This window comes from Stegodyphus dumicola, chromosome 5 (genome assembly GCF_044657685.1).
Source record: "Stegodyphus dumicola isolate Sdum_Otavi_A_Nest chromosome 5, ASM4465768v1".
Taxonomy (NCBI): domain Eukaryota; kingdom Metazoa; phylum Arthropoda; class Arachnida; order Araneae; family Eresidae; genus Stegodyphus; species Stegodyphus dumicola.
The window spans coordinates 7301688-7321660 of NC_140772.1; the positions used below are offsets into that span (position 1 = coordinate 7301688).

At 32.9% G+C, this 19973-nt stretch overlaps 1 protein-coding gene across 1 annotated transcript; it reads right to left on the reverse strand.

Annotated features, from left to right (window-relative positions):
• Positions 1 to 302: 302 nt before the first annotated feature.
• Positions 303 to 14426, reverse strand: LOC146997029 (uncharacterized). Its single transcript, XM_085816395.1, has 2 exons — positions 12837 to 14426; positions 303 to 2363 (listed from the first exon to the last, which is right to left on the reverse strand). Exons 1-2 carry the CDS (start codon positions 13542 to 13544, stop codon positions 1650 to 1652), a joined length of 1422 nt encoding a protein of 473 aa, XP_085672521.1. The 5' UTR covers positions 13545 to 14426; the 3' UTR covers positions 303 to 1649.
• Between the last annotated feature and the right edge of the window lie 5547 nt (positions 14427 to 19973).

A 19973-nucleotide genomic window follows, 5' to 3' on the forward strand; every position in this document is an offset into this window, starting at 1 on the left:
AAATGAATTAAGTTCTCAGAATAAATATCTATTATGCATAGATTTCTTACCTGCAGAGAAATATTTCCCAAATTTCTTCTTCTGCAACTTCTAAGTTTTTAGGATTTAAAGAATGTCCTAGCAGCAACATTTTAGATGCTGCAAAATGGGTGCTTTTCCATTATATCCCATAATCTTAACAAATATCCTAAAGAAATAGCATGTTTCTTTTGGAGAAGGGGAAAAAATTGTAAATAATCAATAAACATCACAACTCACTATTTACAAAAAAAAAAAAAAAAAAAAAAAAAAAAAAAAAAAAAAAACTCAAAGTGAATGGGAAAAGATTTATTCAACTTGATCAATATGTACTATTTTTTAATAGTTTTTGAATTTTTTCTATCCTATTATGATAATTATCGTACAGGGGTGTAATAGAAGAGTACTGCAAATGCTTAGAATTCAAGCAAAATACTGGGCAGCAGAATTTTAGAGGCTAAAAATGTTTAACATTTTGGAAGGCACCGACCAACAGAATTTAGGACCGACAGTTAATGCACTGGATGACAAAATGCTTTACTCAACTTAGTATGTCCAAGATTTGATTGAAAATGTCAGAGATTTCATTTCGCTTTTCTAACAGTGTTATGGAACACTGCACCGATCTTGTAAATTTTATACATTGACACATTTGATACTGGAGCCAAACAGGCATGGTCTTCGAATTTGCTCAAGACGAGGAAAAATACCTAATATACTTTTCATGACAGGCACCAAGAATGGCATTGCTATCTGTAATAACACAGTTGTAATTCATAACTGTATGAAATTCAGAAATAGTTAATTTTAACATAAAACACAAATAATTTACAGCATACATGTAGGATGATACATTTAGCCACCTTTTAGAATTTCAATTGTTGAAGTTCTTATCCAGACATTATGCAGCAGATATAAACACTGATTATCATGTAAAAGTATGTTGAAAAATATTTCATCTTATGAAAACAAATAAACAGTTTATAACTTATTTATATCAAATGAGAATTTCTGTTTCTCCAACAGGGTCACCAGTATGCTTTATGCTTTTAAGATTTGCCTATCTAAATTCTCAGAAATTTGCTGCACCTAAATCTGTCAACTGCTGACAAAAATCAAAAGATGACCTCAAATGAGGTTATTGAGCTGCACAGACAAGCATTTTCTACAAAAGTATGTAAAAGTTGTTTCTAACATGTGTTCAAAACACTGGAGGCATTTCTTCTGTGAGGATAAGATATACATTTTCTTCATCGCTCTGCTAAATGGCTTCTTACATATGAACACATAACATTTTTCTCTTATGTTTATATCCATATTTAAATCCTCTTCATGAACACAAATGAACATTTACGTACCACACCCACAAATTTTCTCTCCAGTGTGAATAAGCATATGAGGTTTCTCTGCTGTGTGAATACACATACGTATGTTTAAATAATTTTTTTGATTAAGTAAGTGGATTTCACACATAAAAGTTTTCTCTCCTACGTGAATAAACATATCTTTGTCCAAACTACCCTTTTCATAAAGGCTTTCTTACATATTTCACACATATAAGGTTTCTATCCTGTGTGAATATGCATATGCATGTGCAAATTACCTTTTTAATTAAATGATTTCTTACATACTTAACATATATAAGGTTTCTCTCCAGTGTGAATAAGTATATGCTTGTTTAAAGTACCCTTTTGACTAAACATCTTCTTACATACTTCACATATATAAGGTTTTTCTCCAGTGTGAATAAGCAGATGAATATTTAATTTACCCTTTTGACTAAACGTCTTTTTACATACTTCACACAGATAAGGTTTCTCTCCAGTATGAATACGCATATGTATGTTTAAAGAAGATTTTTGATTAAATGATTTCTTGCATACTTCACACATATAAGTTTTCTCTCCTGTGTGAATACGCATATGCACGTTTAAATGAAATTCTCGGTAAAATGATTTCTTACATGCAGCACACATATAAGGTTTCTCTCCTGTGTGAATACGCAAATGTACGTTTAAATGAAATTTTCGATTAAATGACTTCCTGCATACTTCACACATATAAGGTTTCTCTGCTGTGTGAATAAGCATATGCCTGTTTAAAATACTTTTTTGATTAAATGACTTCTTACATACTTCACACATATAAGGTTTCTCACCTGTGTGAATAAGCAGATGCTTATTTAAACTACTTTTGTCACTAAACGCCTTCTTACATGATTTGCACATATAAGATTTCTCACCTGTGTGAATATGCATATGCCGATTTAAATTAGCTTTTTGATAAAATGATTTCTTGCATACTTCACAAACGTGAAGTTTCTCTTCTATGATTTCTTGCATATTTTACACATACTAGGTTTCTTTCTTAGGTGAATGAGTGTATGCATATTTAAATGAACTTCTAGCTTAAATAAATTTAAATGACTTTTTATTGATTTAAATGAAATGATACTTCACACCTTGATGCTTGTTACATAAATCTATAATCTATCTAAGGCACTATAAGCTTGTTACATAAATCAGGATGATGTTTATGCTCTGCAATGATGCAAAATAAGACAGTTAACTGAATTTCACCCCAAACTACTTCTGGATATTACACAATTATTTTCAGTGGCTTGCATAGTTACCTTGATTAAAATATTATGACATATTGTTAATGAGACTTCCCTAATATACTGTATAAGCTTGGCTCTGTTTCCAGGAGCACTTCAGTAAAAACCAATTTGTTAGATTACACAGAAACAAGATTTCTGGCTCAAAAATATTTACATAATTTGGTGTTAATTTACGCAATTCATCATATATGCTTCATTATTATTATACATAAAGTTTTGATTCTCCTAGATTTCTTAGTGCTTAACAGTTGCTTATAAATGCTAAATAATGATCACAATTCACGTCATTGCGAAGTCCACATTGCTAAGTGTATGACTATAGCGAAACAAAACTTCATTTTAGTTTGCAACACATACAGCTGATTTATTTTTTATATGTCAGATAGACACACAGAAAAATAAAAACTCCTTCCTCGCTTCGTTCATGAGGAAGTATGGTACACGGGGAATGTTAAACACCGTTCTGACTCTTATAAGATTCATATTTATTTACATTTTCTGGATACACAATTACACACACACAATTCCACAAATTCCACTCATGGCTTCATGTTGGCACTCTGCGTGTGCGAAGGGTTTCACACATTAACGCCAAGGCCAACTTATACACAAGGCCTGCCCTTAGAGGTAGGAAAGGGAGGAGGGGCCAAACCGCGCTAAAAGTGAAGCACTGCTTTGAAGCTTGTACCACCAGATGGGGTGTTCTTTGTTTACATTCAGAAGCTCGCTTGACAAGATTCTGATAGTATTTCGACCCACGACAGTTCCATAGAAATCGAAAAAGGGACACTTTCGCGTGAAAGAAACATTCATAGTGTGATGTATAATAGCAATTTGTATAGTTTAGTGACATTTACGCAAAAATCACATCTTGGTTATTTTTCGATAATTAACAACAGCGATTTTGATTATGAATTTGTTTTATAAAATTATAAGCTGTTGCACTAGAAAAATATAGATTTTAAGAAAAATGTTATGCTTAAAGAATGAAAAATACCTTACGGTACATTTAAAATTGTATACGTCTTTCGATACCCTTGATTGAGTATTCGCTAATTTTATTTTATTTTCCAAAAGTCAAAATGTTTTAAATCAAACAAATTTTTTTCACATCCATATATTATTGTAACATGTACCTTTTAAAATTTTTTAGAGGAGAGGCTTTAATGCTGCTCATTTTAAACCTATCGTTTTAATTTTATATATCTGAAAAATAATCACTTTGGGCTTACACGTTTTATAAATAAAAAATTACTTATGTTAAAATATTTGTAATTAGGCACATAGGTCAGATTAAGTTTAGATTAAATAGAGTAACGCATGCAAGGGCTATCTGCCTAAAGAAAGTGATGCCATCGTGGAGGAATTTGAAGAAAAACTGACCTTTGAGTGGGTATTAAAAATAATAATTATAATTTTCATTCAAATTATATTCATATATATTTTTTATGTAAAACTTTCGGCTGTATGCTAAATTAGTGTAAATTACTTTACACGAAAAATATAGTGAATGCACAGAAATTAAAGATTTGCACATGCCGGAAATGATAAATAGGAAATATGTATGGGTATTTATGCATGTGCTTGCAAAAAGCATGTATCTGCCTTTGACAAAATACTTAAATATTCATTAAATTATTTATAAATGTATTTGAAATGAAGAATTTATTCACTTATAAACAACTGCGAAAGTACTGTCAAGAAATCTAATTATTAAATGTATCTAATTTATAATGATTATAAATGTTATCTAAATATATAATGACCTTAATATTGAATTGTAAACAAAAATTGAAATCCTGTTGACAAATACGTTAAAAAACTATTTAAGCAAGAATTGTCCGTATTGGAAAGCAATCTGTTAAAAGCTATTGTAAAGCAAATGCTATGATGAGATGCGCACTTAAGAACGTAATAAAGAGTTTTGGAATATGTATTGTTACGAATTTGGTATTTAAAAAGCTAATGTTAGTTCAACAATAAATTAAATGGTTTTATTTCTCGTGCAGTGCAGCGCGTGACGAATATTAAAAGAAAGCTAAGCCGGAAAATTGAAAATACAAGAGCGCGTGCGTTAAATAAATAAATATCTCTTTTTTTCATTTCGAGAAAGTACTGGAAAATTCTAGCGCGTGATTTTAAAATGTTATAAAAGGAGGAAAACATCTCAGTTTGTAGTAGTTGCTTAGTTTATTGTTGTTTAGAAAACTGCTGTTTTTGATTATAGCGAATTCGCGGATTAGCGTTCTTTAGCTGTTTTGAATTACGTTCTATTGTACATTTGAGCAGTTAAAAGATAACTACTGTGAGATATTGTAATACTGCATGATAATTTGAGAAAATTTAAGCATTTTTGTTGTGATAATAATAAATTTTTGTTCATTTTTCATCGGACTTGTGCATTCATTTTATAACGAACCCGTACGCACGCAACAATTTTTGGTGTCAGAAGTGGGATTTGAATGCCAATAACAAGAGTGATGGAAGAACAATTGAGACAGCTCATTACTGCTTTTGCTGCGTTCCAAGAAAAGATGGAAGCTGGCCAATCAAGAAATTAAAGAGAAAATGTATGCTGGTCAAAAATCCGTACAGGAAAAGATTGAAGCGGGACAGGAAGAAATGAAATTGGGCCAGGAATCCCTTAAGGAAGAAATGAAAACGGCACAGGAACAAATGAAATTGTGCCAAGAATCCGTTAAGGAAGAGATGAAGGTCCATTCAAACTGGTCAATGAACTTTTAAAAACGAAATAAAAGTTGTTAAGGAATCTGTTAAAGAAGAAATAAAAGCTGTACAAGTCAAGATTGAAGAAAGTCAATGCGAAATGAAAAGAGAAATTGCCTGCATAATAGAAACCAAATTCGATGCTATGGAAGGCAGAATAGATGTGGTTGAGAATAAAGTGGGACAAATTGAGGAAAATGCTTCTTCTGTTAAAGAAGAAATAGAAGGAAGAGTTCGTTCCGTTCAGAAACCAAACGAACAACAAATTGATGACCGGGTTTCTGCGGTTGCCAAAGAACTGGAAACTTTAAAGAAATTCGTAGCGACGGCTGGGAGCAAGAGTGATGATTTTAAATTCGTACCGATGCCTGCTCGTCCATCTCTGAAGCTATCCACATATGATGGGAAGACATCCTGGCAAGTGTATAAGACCCAGTTTTCTATCGTGGCGGATGCGAATGGATGGGATTCCCAAGCTAAGGCCTGTCATCTCGCCGCTTCTCTGAGAGCAGACGCAGCGGATATCCTGCAGACGCTTCCCGAAATTCAAAGGCTAGATTTCGAAGCTCTATCCGGCGCATTGGAGCTGCGCTTCGGCGAGAAATGTTTAAAACACTACAGCAGGCTCCAATTAAAATCCCGTCAACAGAAGCTCACCGAAACACTTCAGGAGCTCGCCACGAATGTTGAAAGGTTGTCATATCACGCCCTTTCGGAGTACCCGAAAGAAACAAGGGAAATCCTGTCCCTGCAATATTTCATCGATGGCATCCAGGACCCTGAAATACAGAAAGCACTGCGAATGGCGGATTTTAAAGACCTGAAAAGCACTTTAGTGTACTCTATGAAATTTGCGGCAGCTCAGCAAGCCACCCGTCGAGACCGCAATCCTGTCAGAGCTGCTCAAGTCCAGGAGCCAGGGGATCAAGTCATTGCCCGTCTAGACGATTTAACTAGACAACTGAACGCCTTGAGACGGAATATTGGTGACAAGAAACCGACTGTAAAGTGCTGGAACTGCGGTGCTGAAGGTCACCTAAGACGGAATTGCAGAACACCCCAGGGTACGGAATATAAAGCAGATGATTTTACCAGACAAGTCAGTGGCTTGAGACGGAACAGAAGTGAAAAGAAACCAGTTCCAAAGTGCTGCAACTGCGGTGTTGGAGGCCACGTGCGAAGGAACTGCAGAACTCCCCAGAGCACGGAAAATAAGACAGACGAGTTGAACAGACAATTAAATACCCTCGGACGAAAATGGAGTGACAAGAAACCAAAATGCTGGAACTGTGGAACTGAAGGCCACGTACGAAGGAATTGCAGAACACCCCAGGGGACGAAAATTGAGACCATTTCTCAGCAACGACGCAGGAAACAAATAAATGACCATATCGAGGAACGGAGGGTACCAGAGAATGAGAAACCTTGTTTTAAAGCGCTTAAAATTTATACAGTGAGTGGCAACAGTAACGGACTGTCCATTAATGGGAATATCGATAGAGTTCCTTGCAATATGATCATTGACACAGGAGCTAATGTTACCATCATTAGGAAAGATTTAGCTGAACAGTTTAAAGATAAACTTATTTGGACGCCATCCTGTGTTACCCTTCAGACTGCGTCTGGTGATAAGATCGACATAACTGGGAAGTTAAACATAAGCATCACGTTTGGAAGTGCCGCCTACCATCACACGGCATATGTGGCGGATATCACAGATCCATGCATACTCGGATTGGACTTTTTAAGGAAATACAATTTTTCCTTAGACTTCAAAAACAACAAACTGCAGTCAACATCTGAGGACACGACTATCCATCGTCAGAAGTGATCCTCACCTGGAAACGCCTACGCCTTGTCTGAAAGACCCAACTCAGAAAGCTGCCGAAATCATACTAGGGTCGATAAGAAACGCAAGACTACCAGCTCTTCTCCAGCCCAGTTTGACTTCTCCGTCTGCCTTGTGACCGCCTGTTGATCGCCATACGGATGCGCCTTCATCGCCTGAGGAACACATCCGAGATGTCCAGGCCCGTTTTGAAGTGATGCACCGTTTCGCACGAAAGCGAGTGAACTTGGCGACGGAGAAAGTGAAGACCAGATACAACACGAGAGCTACTGGACATAGATCCAACAAAGGAGACAAGGTGAGGTTGTGTAACCCGATTCAACGAAAAGGACTCTGTCCTAAACTACAGTCACCTTCGGATGGTCCATGTACAGTGCGGAACAGACTGAATGACGTCTCCGTAAGTCTTCGAACTCTAAACCTAAAGTCGGTCATTACGAGAGGTTAGCTCATTACTATGGCCATAGTACATAATGTAAATAATTGTAAATAGTATAAGACCATGGTCCATTTTGTTTTTAAATGCGTATTTGATTTGATTTGTATTTAGTATTTGATTTGTATTTGATAGCATTTGATTTGTTTTATTTATTGCATTTATTGTTTATGTTGTTTGATACTGTAATGCAATGTTTATGCCTCAGTTGCATTTATGCCACAGTTGTAAATTTAGCTTTCTGTCCTGGGATTGTACTGCCCGGGACGTGCAGTCCTTGGGAAGGGGGCAGTGTTACGAATTTGGTATTTAAAAAGCTAATGTTAGTTCAATTATAAATTATTATTTCTCACGCAGTGCAGCGCGTGACGAATATTAAAAGAAAGCTAACCTGGAAAATTAAAAATACAAGAGCGCGTGCGTTAAATAAATAAATATCTCTTTTTTTCATTTCGAGAAAGTACTGTAAAATTCTAGCGCGAGATTTTAAAATGTTATAAAAGGAGGAAAACATCTCAGTTTGTAGTAGTTGCTTAGTTTGTTGTTGTTTAGAAAACTGCTGTTTTTGATTATAGCGAATTCGCGGATTAGCGTTCTTTAGCTGTTTTGAATTACGTTCTATTGTACATTTGAGTAGTTAAAAGATAAGTACTGTGAGATATTGTAATACTGCATGATAATTTGAGAAAATTTAAGCATTTTTTTGTGATTTGTTTGTGTGGAATTTAGTACACGTTTAAGTTGAAGTAAACGTGCATGGAAATAATTTAAATATTTGATACTAAGTATTTGTAATGCTTGGGGTATGAATTCGTTGGTGACGTGTATAATGTAATAGATGATTTAGAGGTGAAAGTTTTTGGATATTTTATTTATTTTATATGTGGAAATGTTCATATTTGTAAAGGGTAAATACTTTTTCGCGATCAGGTAATTTCATATATGTTCTTTTTACCGGGTTTAAAGATTGAGAAAATTGTCATGTATTTTCGTGAAATTTTTCTAATTTATGAGAAAAAAGCAGTGTACATGGATATAGTGAAGAGTGTGCGCAATGCCATTTTTGTGCAATTCTGGGATGTTTTTTTAAGTAAAAATAAGTCGGCGTGTACATGGTTTATGTGTATGTGTTATTTTGAAAAACGCGTAAGAAGTATGGTATTGTGCACTTTTTCCCAATTTTGCAGTGAATATTTGTCATGATTAAGCAGTTTTGTTTGATAAAATTTCCAGCATAAGTGTAATTCGGCTAGTAGATTGTTGGAAGAAGTGTTCAGTAGATAAAAAGAAAAGAAACATGTCTTTACTTCGTGAAGACAAAATGGCGGCGGGGAAAAAAATAGAGGGTTGCTGTAGGAGAGTTGGTTGCCAAGTTTTCGCCAAAAAATCGCCAAGTTACCATAATGTAAAGATCAACTGAAAAGATGTTTAAAAATGAATAACTATCATTTTAAAATTTTAGTCCATGAATCTATATTATTATGCAGTACAAAGTCTTTAATCCGGACGTCCACAATCCAGAATTGAAAGCTTCCGCATAATATCTTTACGCATGCGCCTTTAATGTATAACGGACGGCATAAGCTAGGCTAAAATTATCTAATTATTTATTTCAGTTAATGTTGCAGATTGCATTGTTCCTTAATCTTCTAATTGGATCCGGCTCATTATTTTTTGCAGACAGTTAGAGCAATTTTGTAAAAAGTAAGCTTGAACTTTCGATTAAGTCAGAAAAGGTTTACGATTCTGGAGCTCCGAAAGGATATACAAAGCGAAAGCATGTTTTGATGTCCATCAAACAAAAAGTGGAATTGCTGCAAAAAATGGATAAAGGCATGAAGAAAGTGACAGAGAGGTTAGTGAAAAAAAAAAAAAAAAAAAAAAAAAAAGAAAAATTTCGATTGACAAGTTAGTCGGTATTCTCGGCACAGCAGTTACAGGACTTGAACAAAGTTCCTTTGTTACTGAAAAAGAAATTATGCCTGTTTATAGAACTAAAGAGAAAGTATTAACACATGAAACAACTTAACAACTTAAGCAACTTAAACAACTTACATTGAAAGAAATGTTTAAAAAGTAAACAAATAAATATTAAGCTTTTGTAAATTTTGATACCCTTTAGATCATAAATGCTCTTTATTTCAAAAATTACTTTTTTATATTTTTAATTTTATCATGTCTGCATGCCATCTTACCAGATTTAAATTGATGATCTATAATCCGGAAAAAACCCTAATCCAGAATCGCGAAGTCCCGACAAGTCCAGATTAAAGACTTTGTGCTGTATAATGTAAATAAACCAGAAGAAAATAAAAAATATTTTCACATTACCATCCGAGGACAATGGTGATACTTGAAAATTTCAATAATGATATTATTGAAATTTTTCTGTTTTGCATTATAATCAAAGGTACCATTCGGTTTCGAGGGCCGTAAAAAATCGCCAAACTATTGTTGATGATAATGCTGCCAAAAATAATTGCAGCAACCCTAATAAGTGTGGCAAGAAAGGAAGTATAATAGTAAATAACTATCTAACATTGATGTTTTAATTTAGATGAAAGGCTAATTTCATATAATACTTTTTAATTATTATAATTTATATGAAAAAGGCTAAACATGACTGAATGGAAGCATAAGAGTAAATAACTATATCAAATCATTATTATAATTTATATAAAAATTGCTAAACGTAACTGAATGGATGCCTGCATCGCTATTTCCTACCGACTTATCACTAAAGCATAATTTCATCTTGTTGGTTGTTCGGATGTAATTTTCTATAATGAATGATGCCTTTTCTTTGAAAATATTCTCGGTAAAGTGCAGAATCGCTCACTTGTTTGCCGCTTTTTACAAGGGTAAAAACAATTGGATTTTTGTTAATTTGTTTTACTTTTTAAGTAAAAATAGGTCAATGTGTACATAAATAAAGTCAAGGGTGTGCGCAGTGCCATTTTTATGCAGTTCTAGGATTTTTTTTTTAACGTGAAAATAGGTTGATGTGCACATGGCTACTGAGTATGTGAAATTCTTAAAAACGCATCAAGCAGTGGGTGATTCTGCACTTTACCCAAAATTCTGTTACCGACTTTTCATTATGGGCAATTCCCAAATTGTTAAATCCATACGATATCAAAAAGGGATTTAAAAATTAAACTAGTATTTCAATGGCGTCTTAAGAAATATAGAACTATATAAACTTACGCAATCTGAAAGTAGCAAGTACTCTAGATTTGGTGCTTTTGTGCATACATTTTCGCTGCAATTTTTTTACGGCCCTCAAAACGGAATAATACCTAATCAAAAAATTAAGGAAGAGAAATAAAGCTAATCTTAAAATAATTACAGCAACATTTTTGCTTTTTCTCAATACTTCCAAAACTTCCATGCTTTCCAAAGCACCTTGCTAGTGAGTATGACATTTATTAAATTGTTTATTCTTTTTTTTAATTCATAGTATTTATTACTTCATTTTATTTTTCAGAGACAAAATATTTCGAAGTTCCCAAAATGGAAAATAATTCCACCTTATAATATGATAGCAGAAGATAAAAATGAATTAAGTTCTCAAAATAAATATCTATTATGCATAGATTTCTTACCTGCAGAGAAATATTTCCCAAATTTCTTCTTCTGCAACTTCTAAGTTTTTAGGATTTAAAGAATGTCCTAGCAGCAACATTTTAGATGCTGCAAAATGGGTGCTTTTCCATTATATCCCATAATCTTAACAAATATCCTAAAGAAATAGCATGTTTCTTTTGGAGAAGGGGAAAAAATTGTAAATAATCAATAAACATCACAACTCACTATTTACAAAAAAAAAAAAAAAAAAAAAAAACTCAAAGTGAATGGGAAAAGATTTATTCAACTTGATCAATATGTACTATTTTTTAATAGTTTTTGAATGTTTTCTATCCTATTATGATCATTATCGTACAGGGGTGTAATAGAAGAGTACTGCAAATGCTTAGAATTCAAGCAAAATACTGGGCAGCAGAATTTTAGAGGCTAAAAATGTTTAACATTTTGGAAGGCACCACCAACAGAATTTAGGACCGACAGTTAATGCACTGGATGACAAAATGCTTTACTCAACTTAGTATGTCCAAGATTTGATTGAAAATGTCAGAGATTTCATTTCGCTTTTCTAACAGTGTTATGGAACACTGCACCGATCTTGTAAATTTTATACATTGACACATTTGATACTGGAGCCAAACAGGCATGGTCTTCGAATTTGCTCAAGACGAGGAAAAATACCTAATATACTTTTCATGACAGGCACCAAGAATGGCATTGCTATCTGTAATAACACAGTTGTAATTCATAACTGTATGAAATTCAGAAATAGTTAATTTTAACATAAAACACAAATAATTTACAGCATACATGTAGGATGATACATTTAGCCACCTTTTAGAATTTCAATTGTTGAAGTTCTTATCCAGACATTATGCAGCAGATATAAACACTGATTATCATGTAAAAGTATGTTGAAAAATATTTCATCTTATGAAAACAAATAAACAGTTTATAACTTATTTTCATCAAATGAGAATTTCTGTTTCTCCAACAGGGTCACCAGTATGCTTTATGCTTTTAAGATTTGCCTATCTAAATTCTCAGAAATTTGCTGCACCTAAATCTGTCAACTGCTGACAAAAATCAAAAGATGACCTCAAATGAGGTTATTGAGCTGCACAGACAAGCATTTTCTACAAAAGTATGTAAAAGTTGTTTCTAACATGTGTTCAAAACACTGGAGGCATTTCTTCTGTGAGGATAAGATATACATTTTCTTCATCGCTCTGCTAAATGGCTTCTTACATATGAACACATAACATTTTTCTCTTACGTTTATATCCATATTTAAATCCTCTTCATGAACACAAATGAACATTTACGTACCACACCCACAAATTTTCTCTCCAGTGTGAATAAGCATATGAGGTTTCTCTGCTGTGTGAATACACATACGTATGTTTAAATAATTTTTTTGATTAAGTGGATTTCACACATAAAAGTTTTCTCTCCTACGTGAATAAACATATCTTTGTCCAAACTACCCTTTTCATAAAGGCTTTCTTACATATTTCACACATATAAGGTTTCTATCCTGTGTGAATATGCATATGCATGTGCAAATTACCTTTTTAATTAAATGATTTCTTACATACTTAACATATATAAGGTTTCTCTCCAGTGTGAATAAGTATATGCTTGTTTAAAGTACCCTTTTGACTAAACATCTTCTTACATACTTCACATATATAAGGTTTTTCTCCAGTGTGAATACGCAGATGAATATTTAATTTACCCTTTTGACTAAACGTCTTTTTACATACTTCACACAGATAAGGTTTCTCTCCAGTATGAATACGCATATGTATGTTTAAAGAAGATTTTTGATTAAATGATTTCTTGCATACTTCACACATATAAGTTTTCTCTCCTGTGTGAATACGCATATGCACGTTTAAATGAAATTCTCGGTAAAATGATTTCTTACATGCAGCACACATATAAGGTTTCTCTCCTGTGTGAATACGCAAATGTACGTTTAAATGAAATTTTCGATTAAATGACTTCCTGCATACTTCACACATATAAGGTTTCTCTGCTGTGTGAATAAGCATATGCCTGTTTAAAATACTTTTTTGATTAAATGACTTCTTACATACTTCACACATATAAGGTTTCTCACCTGTGTGAATAAGCAGATGCTTATTTAAACTACTTTTGTCACTAAACGCCTTCTTACATGATTTGCACATATAAGATTTCTCACCTGTGTGAATATGCATATGCCGATTTAAATTAGCTTTTTGATAAAATGATTTCTTGCATACTTCACAAACGTGAAGTTTCTCTTCTATGATTTCTTGCATATTTTACACATACTAGGTTTCTTTCTTAGGTGAATGAGTGTATGCATATTTAAATGAACTTCTAGCTTAAATAAATTTAAATGACTTTTTATTGATTTAAATGAAATGATACTTCACACCTTGATGCTTGTTACATAAATCTATAATCTATCTAAGGCACTATAAGCTTGTTACATAAATCAGGATGATGTTTATGCTCTGCAATGATGCAAAATAAGACAGTTAACTGAATTTCACCCCAAACTACTTCTGGATATTACACAATTATTTTCAGTGGCTTGCATAGTTACCTTGATTAAAATATTATGACATATTGTTAATGAGACTTCCCTAATATACTGTATAAGCTTGGCTCTGTTTCCAGGAGCACTTCAGTAAAAACCAATTTGTTAGATTACACAGAAACAAGATTTCTGGCTCAAAAATATTTACATAATTTGGTGTTAATTTACGCAATTCATCATATATGCTTCATTATTATTATACATAAAGTTTTGATTCTCCTAGATTTCTTAGTGCTTAACAGTTGCTTATAAATGCTAAATAATGATCACAATTCACGTCATTGCGAAGTCCACATTGCTAAGTGTATGACTATAGCGAAACAAAACTTCATTTTAGTTTGCAACACATACAGCTGATTTATTTTTTCATATGTCGGATAGACACACAGAAAAATAAAAACTCCTTCCTCGCTTCGTTCATGTGGAAGTTTGGTGAACGGGGAATGTTAAACACCGTTCTGACTCCTATAAGATTCATATTTATTTACATTTTCTGGATACACAATTAAACACACACAATTCCACAAATTCCCCTCGCTCTTCTTTTGCTACTTAACGGCTTCATGTTGCCACTCTGTCGTGTGCGAAGAGTTTCACACATTAACGTAAAGGCCAACTTATACATAAGGCCTGCCAGACTGAACGAAATTCCGATTCCGTGGCTTTCGCGAAATTCATCACTAGGTGGCGCTTGCATTCTGCTACACTTTTGCTATATGTTCTCTATTTGTAATGTGGCTCGTTATTAATAAAAAGTGCATTTTATTAAAACGTGCCGCTGTAACTAAGAGTAACATAGGATGGTATATTGTTGCGTGCTATACTGCAAAGTTTTCTTCCTTTAGAATATTTTTACGATTGTATTTAAATTATTATTCGCAACATATAACTTTTGGACGGATAGCATTTCAATCAGTTTCGTGTAATACAGATTTAATACAAATACATTATACAAAATTTCTTGAACAAAAGCCATCATCACGTAAAATTTTAAATGTTTAATATTCTTTTCGTATGTTTCGTTCCCTCAGCGTGTGTACCTCCGTTCAGCTTCATGTCATTTTTTCGTCTTCCTGAAGTAAAAATATCAGAATTTTTTTATCATACTGGAGATAATCTGTTTTCTTCATAAATGATATTTCAACCTATCATATATATGTATATATTTAATGCAATTAAACTTTTAGAATGCATCCACGTATATATTTTCTAAGAAATGCTAATCGCGTTAACTATTTTACGAAATTTATTACTTTTTACTTCTCGTATTTGTTATTTTTGATCCAGAAACATTTGAATGCCGTTTGTACTAGCTTCAAAATTTTAAAGCGCATATCTCATTTTAATTAGTGTGATGTATCAATATGCTGTGCATGAATTCTTGTCTACCTAGATGAGAGTTTTGTGGCTACATTTGAAGTAATAGAGATTCAAGTTGAATCTATGTATATATATATACATATATTATATATACATATATTTCTATTAATATATGTAATTAATAGAAGAAAAACTTTTTGTTTTAGGGAATATTTTTATTTAAGGACTTTTTGTTTTAGGGCTTCATTTTTTAAAATATGCTGTCAATGATATTGAAATACTTGGTATTCAACACTAGCAGTCTCAAAATATTATATTCCCTCCGTCCAAAACTAGTTGCTACACTTAGGTTAAGTTTTCTTCCAAATTAGTTGCTTCATTTCAAGTAGGTGGAGTCATAAATAACTTTCGATGCAGTTTAGTAGATCGACATCAGTAAAATTATAGAATGTATTACAAGGAATGTAACGCTGTATACAAGATTTTCATTCTTAGTTTTTACTTTCCACGAATGTAGCACTTATTTTAGGACAATTTTATCAGCGCAAAATTAAAGGGTTCACACGCTCTTAAGCCACATCCCATTTTGTAAGGACTATACCGCCCGTATTTCAGAAAGATTGTGTTTATGTGATTAAGGCAAGACCTCGAAAGCTGTCTGCCTAAGGTGAGCCTTCGTGGAAGAATTTATAAGGTAAACTGGCTCGTGTTGAATTTATATTTAATTAATTAGCCTGGAGATTTTAAGCGATTATTGATGGCAGAGTCCTAACAAAATGGGGTGTGGCTTAAGGGTGGGCGAAAGCTGGATTTTTGAACCCAATTGGGTACTGATATAACGGGGAAATGCTTGGTAAGTAAAGTTGTTGTTGATTGATAACATAGCTCCCTTAAATCTCTGGAAAATGTGCAAACATAATCATAAAGTCTTCAGTATCAATAATCAGTACTCAAATGTCGCAACTAATTTAAGACAGAGGGAGTATATGATTCATTCTGATTAATGTCATGCATGTTATTATTATATGCTGTAGGTGATATTCAAATATATTCATCACTAACAGGCTAGATTCATTGTGATTAATGTTATGTATGTCATTATTATATGCTGCCAGTGATATTGAAATACTTGGTATTGTTTTGAATATCTGTACTGTTGCGTTTACTCTTCAGAGCTCTAAATCTGCATTATTTAAAATTTTATTTTTTGATATTTCCTAAAAAAGTATTTTATATTAATTAAAAAATAGAAAAAAATCTTCAGTACCTAAAACTAAATCTCTTTTAGAAATACTTTTCCTCTTATGTATTAACAAATTTTAGATAGACTAGAATAGAAGAGAAATACGCTAATGTGACAATCAAAATCGTAAAAACAACCTTGTATTTAGCGTAGGTATAATGAAACACTCAATCGATTTCGAGGGCAGCTAAAGGTCCCTCCTCACCAGGAGAAAGAAATACCTAGAAAGAAGAAAATAAAGGAGTCACAGAAACACGTGGTCCTTATCAGCACTGCACGTGGTTATAACTAGATTTTTAATCAGAGTTGCAGTGGCCGTCTACTTTTACTGAGCCAAGCTATCTGATCGAGCATGAAAAATTAACGAAGTTAAAATAGGGAGCGAGGGGAAAATGCACCTTACGCTCAAAATCTGAACTTCAAATAATGGAAAGCTGACTGGCTGACTGTTTGTATATTGCCAGAATGCAGCACATGGCCGCTTGTCCGGCTCCATAAAAATGCCATGAAGGCACGTCGCAGTAGTACAATCTTCAGTTAAGAGAGGTAGGTGGTAAAAAGGGGGGCCAACATCGCAGACCAAGCAAGGAGACGATCATGGACAGACGGGAAGTCTGTAAGTCATCAGTGTGAAATAAACAAAATACATAAACAAAGTACAAAAATTTATTATAAAAGATACAATCAGAATGTAAAAATACTATGTACAAGATGCTTTACAATTATATACAATTCTTAATTATGTTGGAAAATTAGAGTCGTGGGTGAGGTGAGCCGCGAGAGGTCTCAATTCTTCGTCGTCAGAAAGGATAATATAATTGAAAGTATCAAATATTGCAAGATGGTCACAGTTCAGTGCTTTATTGAAAAATTGTGAGTTCAGCTTGTGCAGGTGTTCTTTAATTGAATGCAGTTGTAAGTCGTGATGCAACGTGATGTTACTAACGTACACTGCTTAAAAAAAAAAAAAAAGGGACAGTGCTATATCTCTCGTTCTACTGGGGCGATTGACAAAATTCAAACTACGTTTTTCATGTCTCGAAAGCGCGACTTAGGATGTATATTAGATTTATATATAGTACTATTCTAACATAGGTATTTTGACACAAAATCGGACTTTTTCTGAAATAACATACCAACGTTTTTACATATTTCGATTCTACGACTCAAATTATGCCAGAATACCAAGTTTTGTAAAAATCGTACAATTAGTTTTTAAAATATTAGCTCTCAAAATTTTAGCTCCTCAATGTTAATTGAATTTGGCAAATATTTATTAATATCTCTTTTTATATTAAACTTTTTTGATTTTTTCTCTCACATTTCGAAATTTTGGTTCATTCCAAATAAAATTTACCCATTTTTTGCGTTTTAATTTTTAAAATTTCATTTTTAAATAATTTCTATAGATTTTTCGAAAAAATTTTGAATTATAACCTATAAAATTTTTACCATCATCTTAAAGTAGGTGTATTTTTAAGCATATCTGCAAAACATTAGACTTTTTTACTCAAAATTTTCTAAGATATACACGAATTTACATAATTTCGCGTTTTGAAATTCGGCACCTTTTTTTTGAGCGATAATAATGCCAAATGTGGTCTATGGATTTTTGTTACACTGAATTGCCACAGCTCTTTTTAACCTTAAACTTCAAGTAAAATTTTACGGAGAATTAATTATATAATGATGCGTAATAAATATTTATTAATACTATATGAAAGGCTATTTTTTTAAATTATAGATGATATTATTCAAATTTTTAACTATTTTTTTTTTAAATTTCTCTCGTATCTTTTCTTTTTTTAAAAAATTTAAGAGTAAGTTTTTGTAAGAGTAAATTTTTACCTTCGGCGTTTTATCGTCTGCTACTTTACTTCGTTTAAATCGAATTGTCTAAAACTGAGAATTTTCGTTTGATATTTATTTGAATTTTATGACATTAACTGCATAATTTATTTCTAAACAAACTGTTGCTTTTGAAGTGGCTGAAAGAGCGGCTGATACTATTATCCATATTTTTAAAGCACAATATATTTTTATAGAAACATAATATTTAGAATAATCATTTCTTATAAAAGTCAAATTATGATATAAACATACAACCCTCTAGAGACTGAATTAATGGAAGTTCAATGGTTATGTAGAAATGATCTGCAGCTACTTAATGGCTGGATAAGTCAGCAGATTCTGTGGACAAGTAAGAATAATTATATAAACGACACCAACATTCTGGATTCAATAAACAACGAGGATACGATGTTTACTAAATGAATTAAGAAGTTTTAAAACATAAAAAATCAACTCATTTTTTTTCCTAAAATGTATTTTTGTGCGTAGTGTATTTTCATTATATCCTTAAAATTCTAATTTAGAATGTAATTGTCAAGAACTGAATCCTAATCATCAGTAATATAATAAGTAATTATTGCTGTTATTAATAAATCCTTCTTATAAAGTAATTGCAAATATTTCAAAAAACTTTGTCTGAATGCAAACATTTTTCTATGCAAATATTTTTAATTTTTTATTAATCAAGATTGCACACCATATTACTTTTTTCCACCTCAATTCTTACTGTCAGTTCTAGTAGAATTTACAAATCAATTATATTTAATTAAGGATTGAATTGGATTATTTAATTATGGCAAAGCACACGAGGGCTATCTGCCTAAAGGGAGGGATGCCTTCGTGGAGGACTTTCTAAGGGAAACTGGCTCGTATACACGTTACACATGGGGAAAACCACGAAACCGCCCATGCGGCCAGCCCGTTCGCGGGATTCGAAACTCGAACCGAACTACCAGTATTCAGCGTCTTTACCGCTCGGCTGTTGGTGGGCTATTTAATTAAGGAATGACCATCTAAGTTAAGAAAAGGCGTACCGTAACAACATTTCAATTATTGGTTCCGTATCTTTCATGTTACTCCCGGTTGGCTAGCTACAGGATTTTTAATGAGTATTCGGATTTTACTAGTAAATTCACTTGGCAATCGCGCTTAAACTAAATTAGTTGGTTATTTGAACATAGAAAGAACATGGGAGCTATTTGATTAAGATGCTTTCATAGAGAATCTTTGTAAACAGAACCTAGAAAACTACGAAAACCCACCATGCAGCCTGGGATAGACTTCGCAACAAACAATTAGTATTTAACAATCTTCAAATGCTAGGCAACTGGTGAGGCTCCAATTAAATCTCCAATTAAATATTTTATTTGTAAATATTTAAAATATTGTTGTATCCTTAGACACAAAAAGCAGAATTTAAGTTTTGTTAACTCGTTAGTAAACTACCAAGCCGTAGTGCAAATGAATATGCAATTTCTTTTGCAATAATTGTATTCACTTAATATTCTTGGAATATGAGCTAAAGAAGGAACGTTCTCGGAAGATTAATGAAGTGTTTAAATCCAGTGATATTAGGTTTGTCTTACAAGCTCAGGATCAAAACGATTCTGCAATTGCCCGAGTAGTTGACTTGTAAATGGATGTGAATTAAGCAGATGACTTTTAATCTTACGTTATTCAGCCAGAAAACGTATTCCAAATGTTTTGTATTGCATGACAATGCATCTTTTC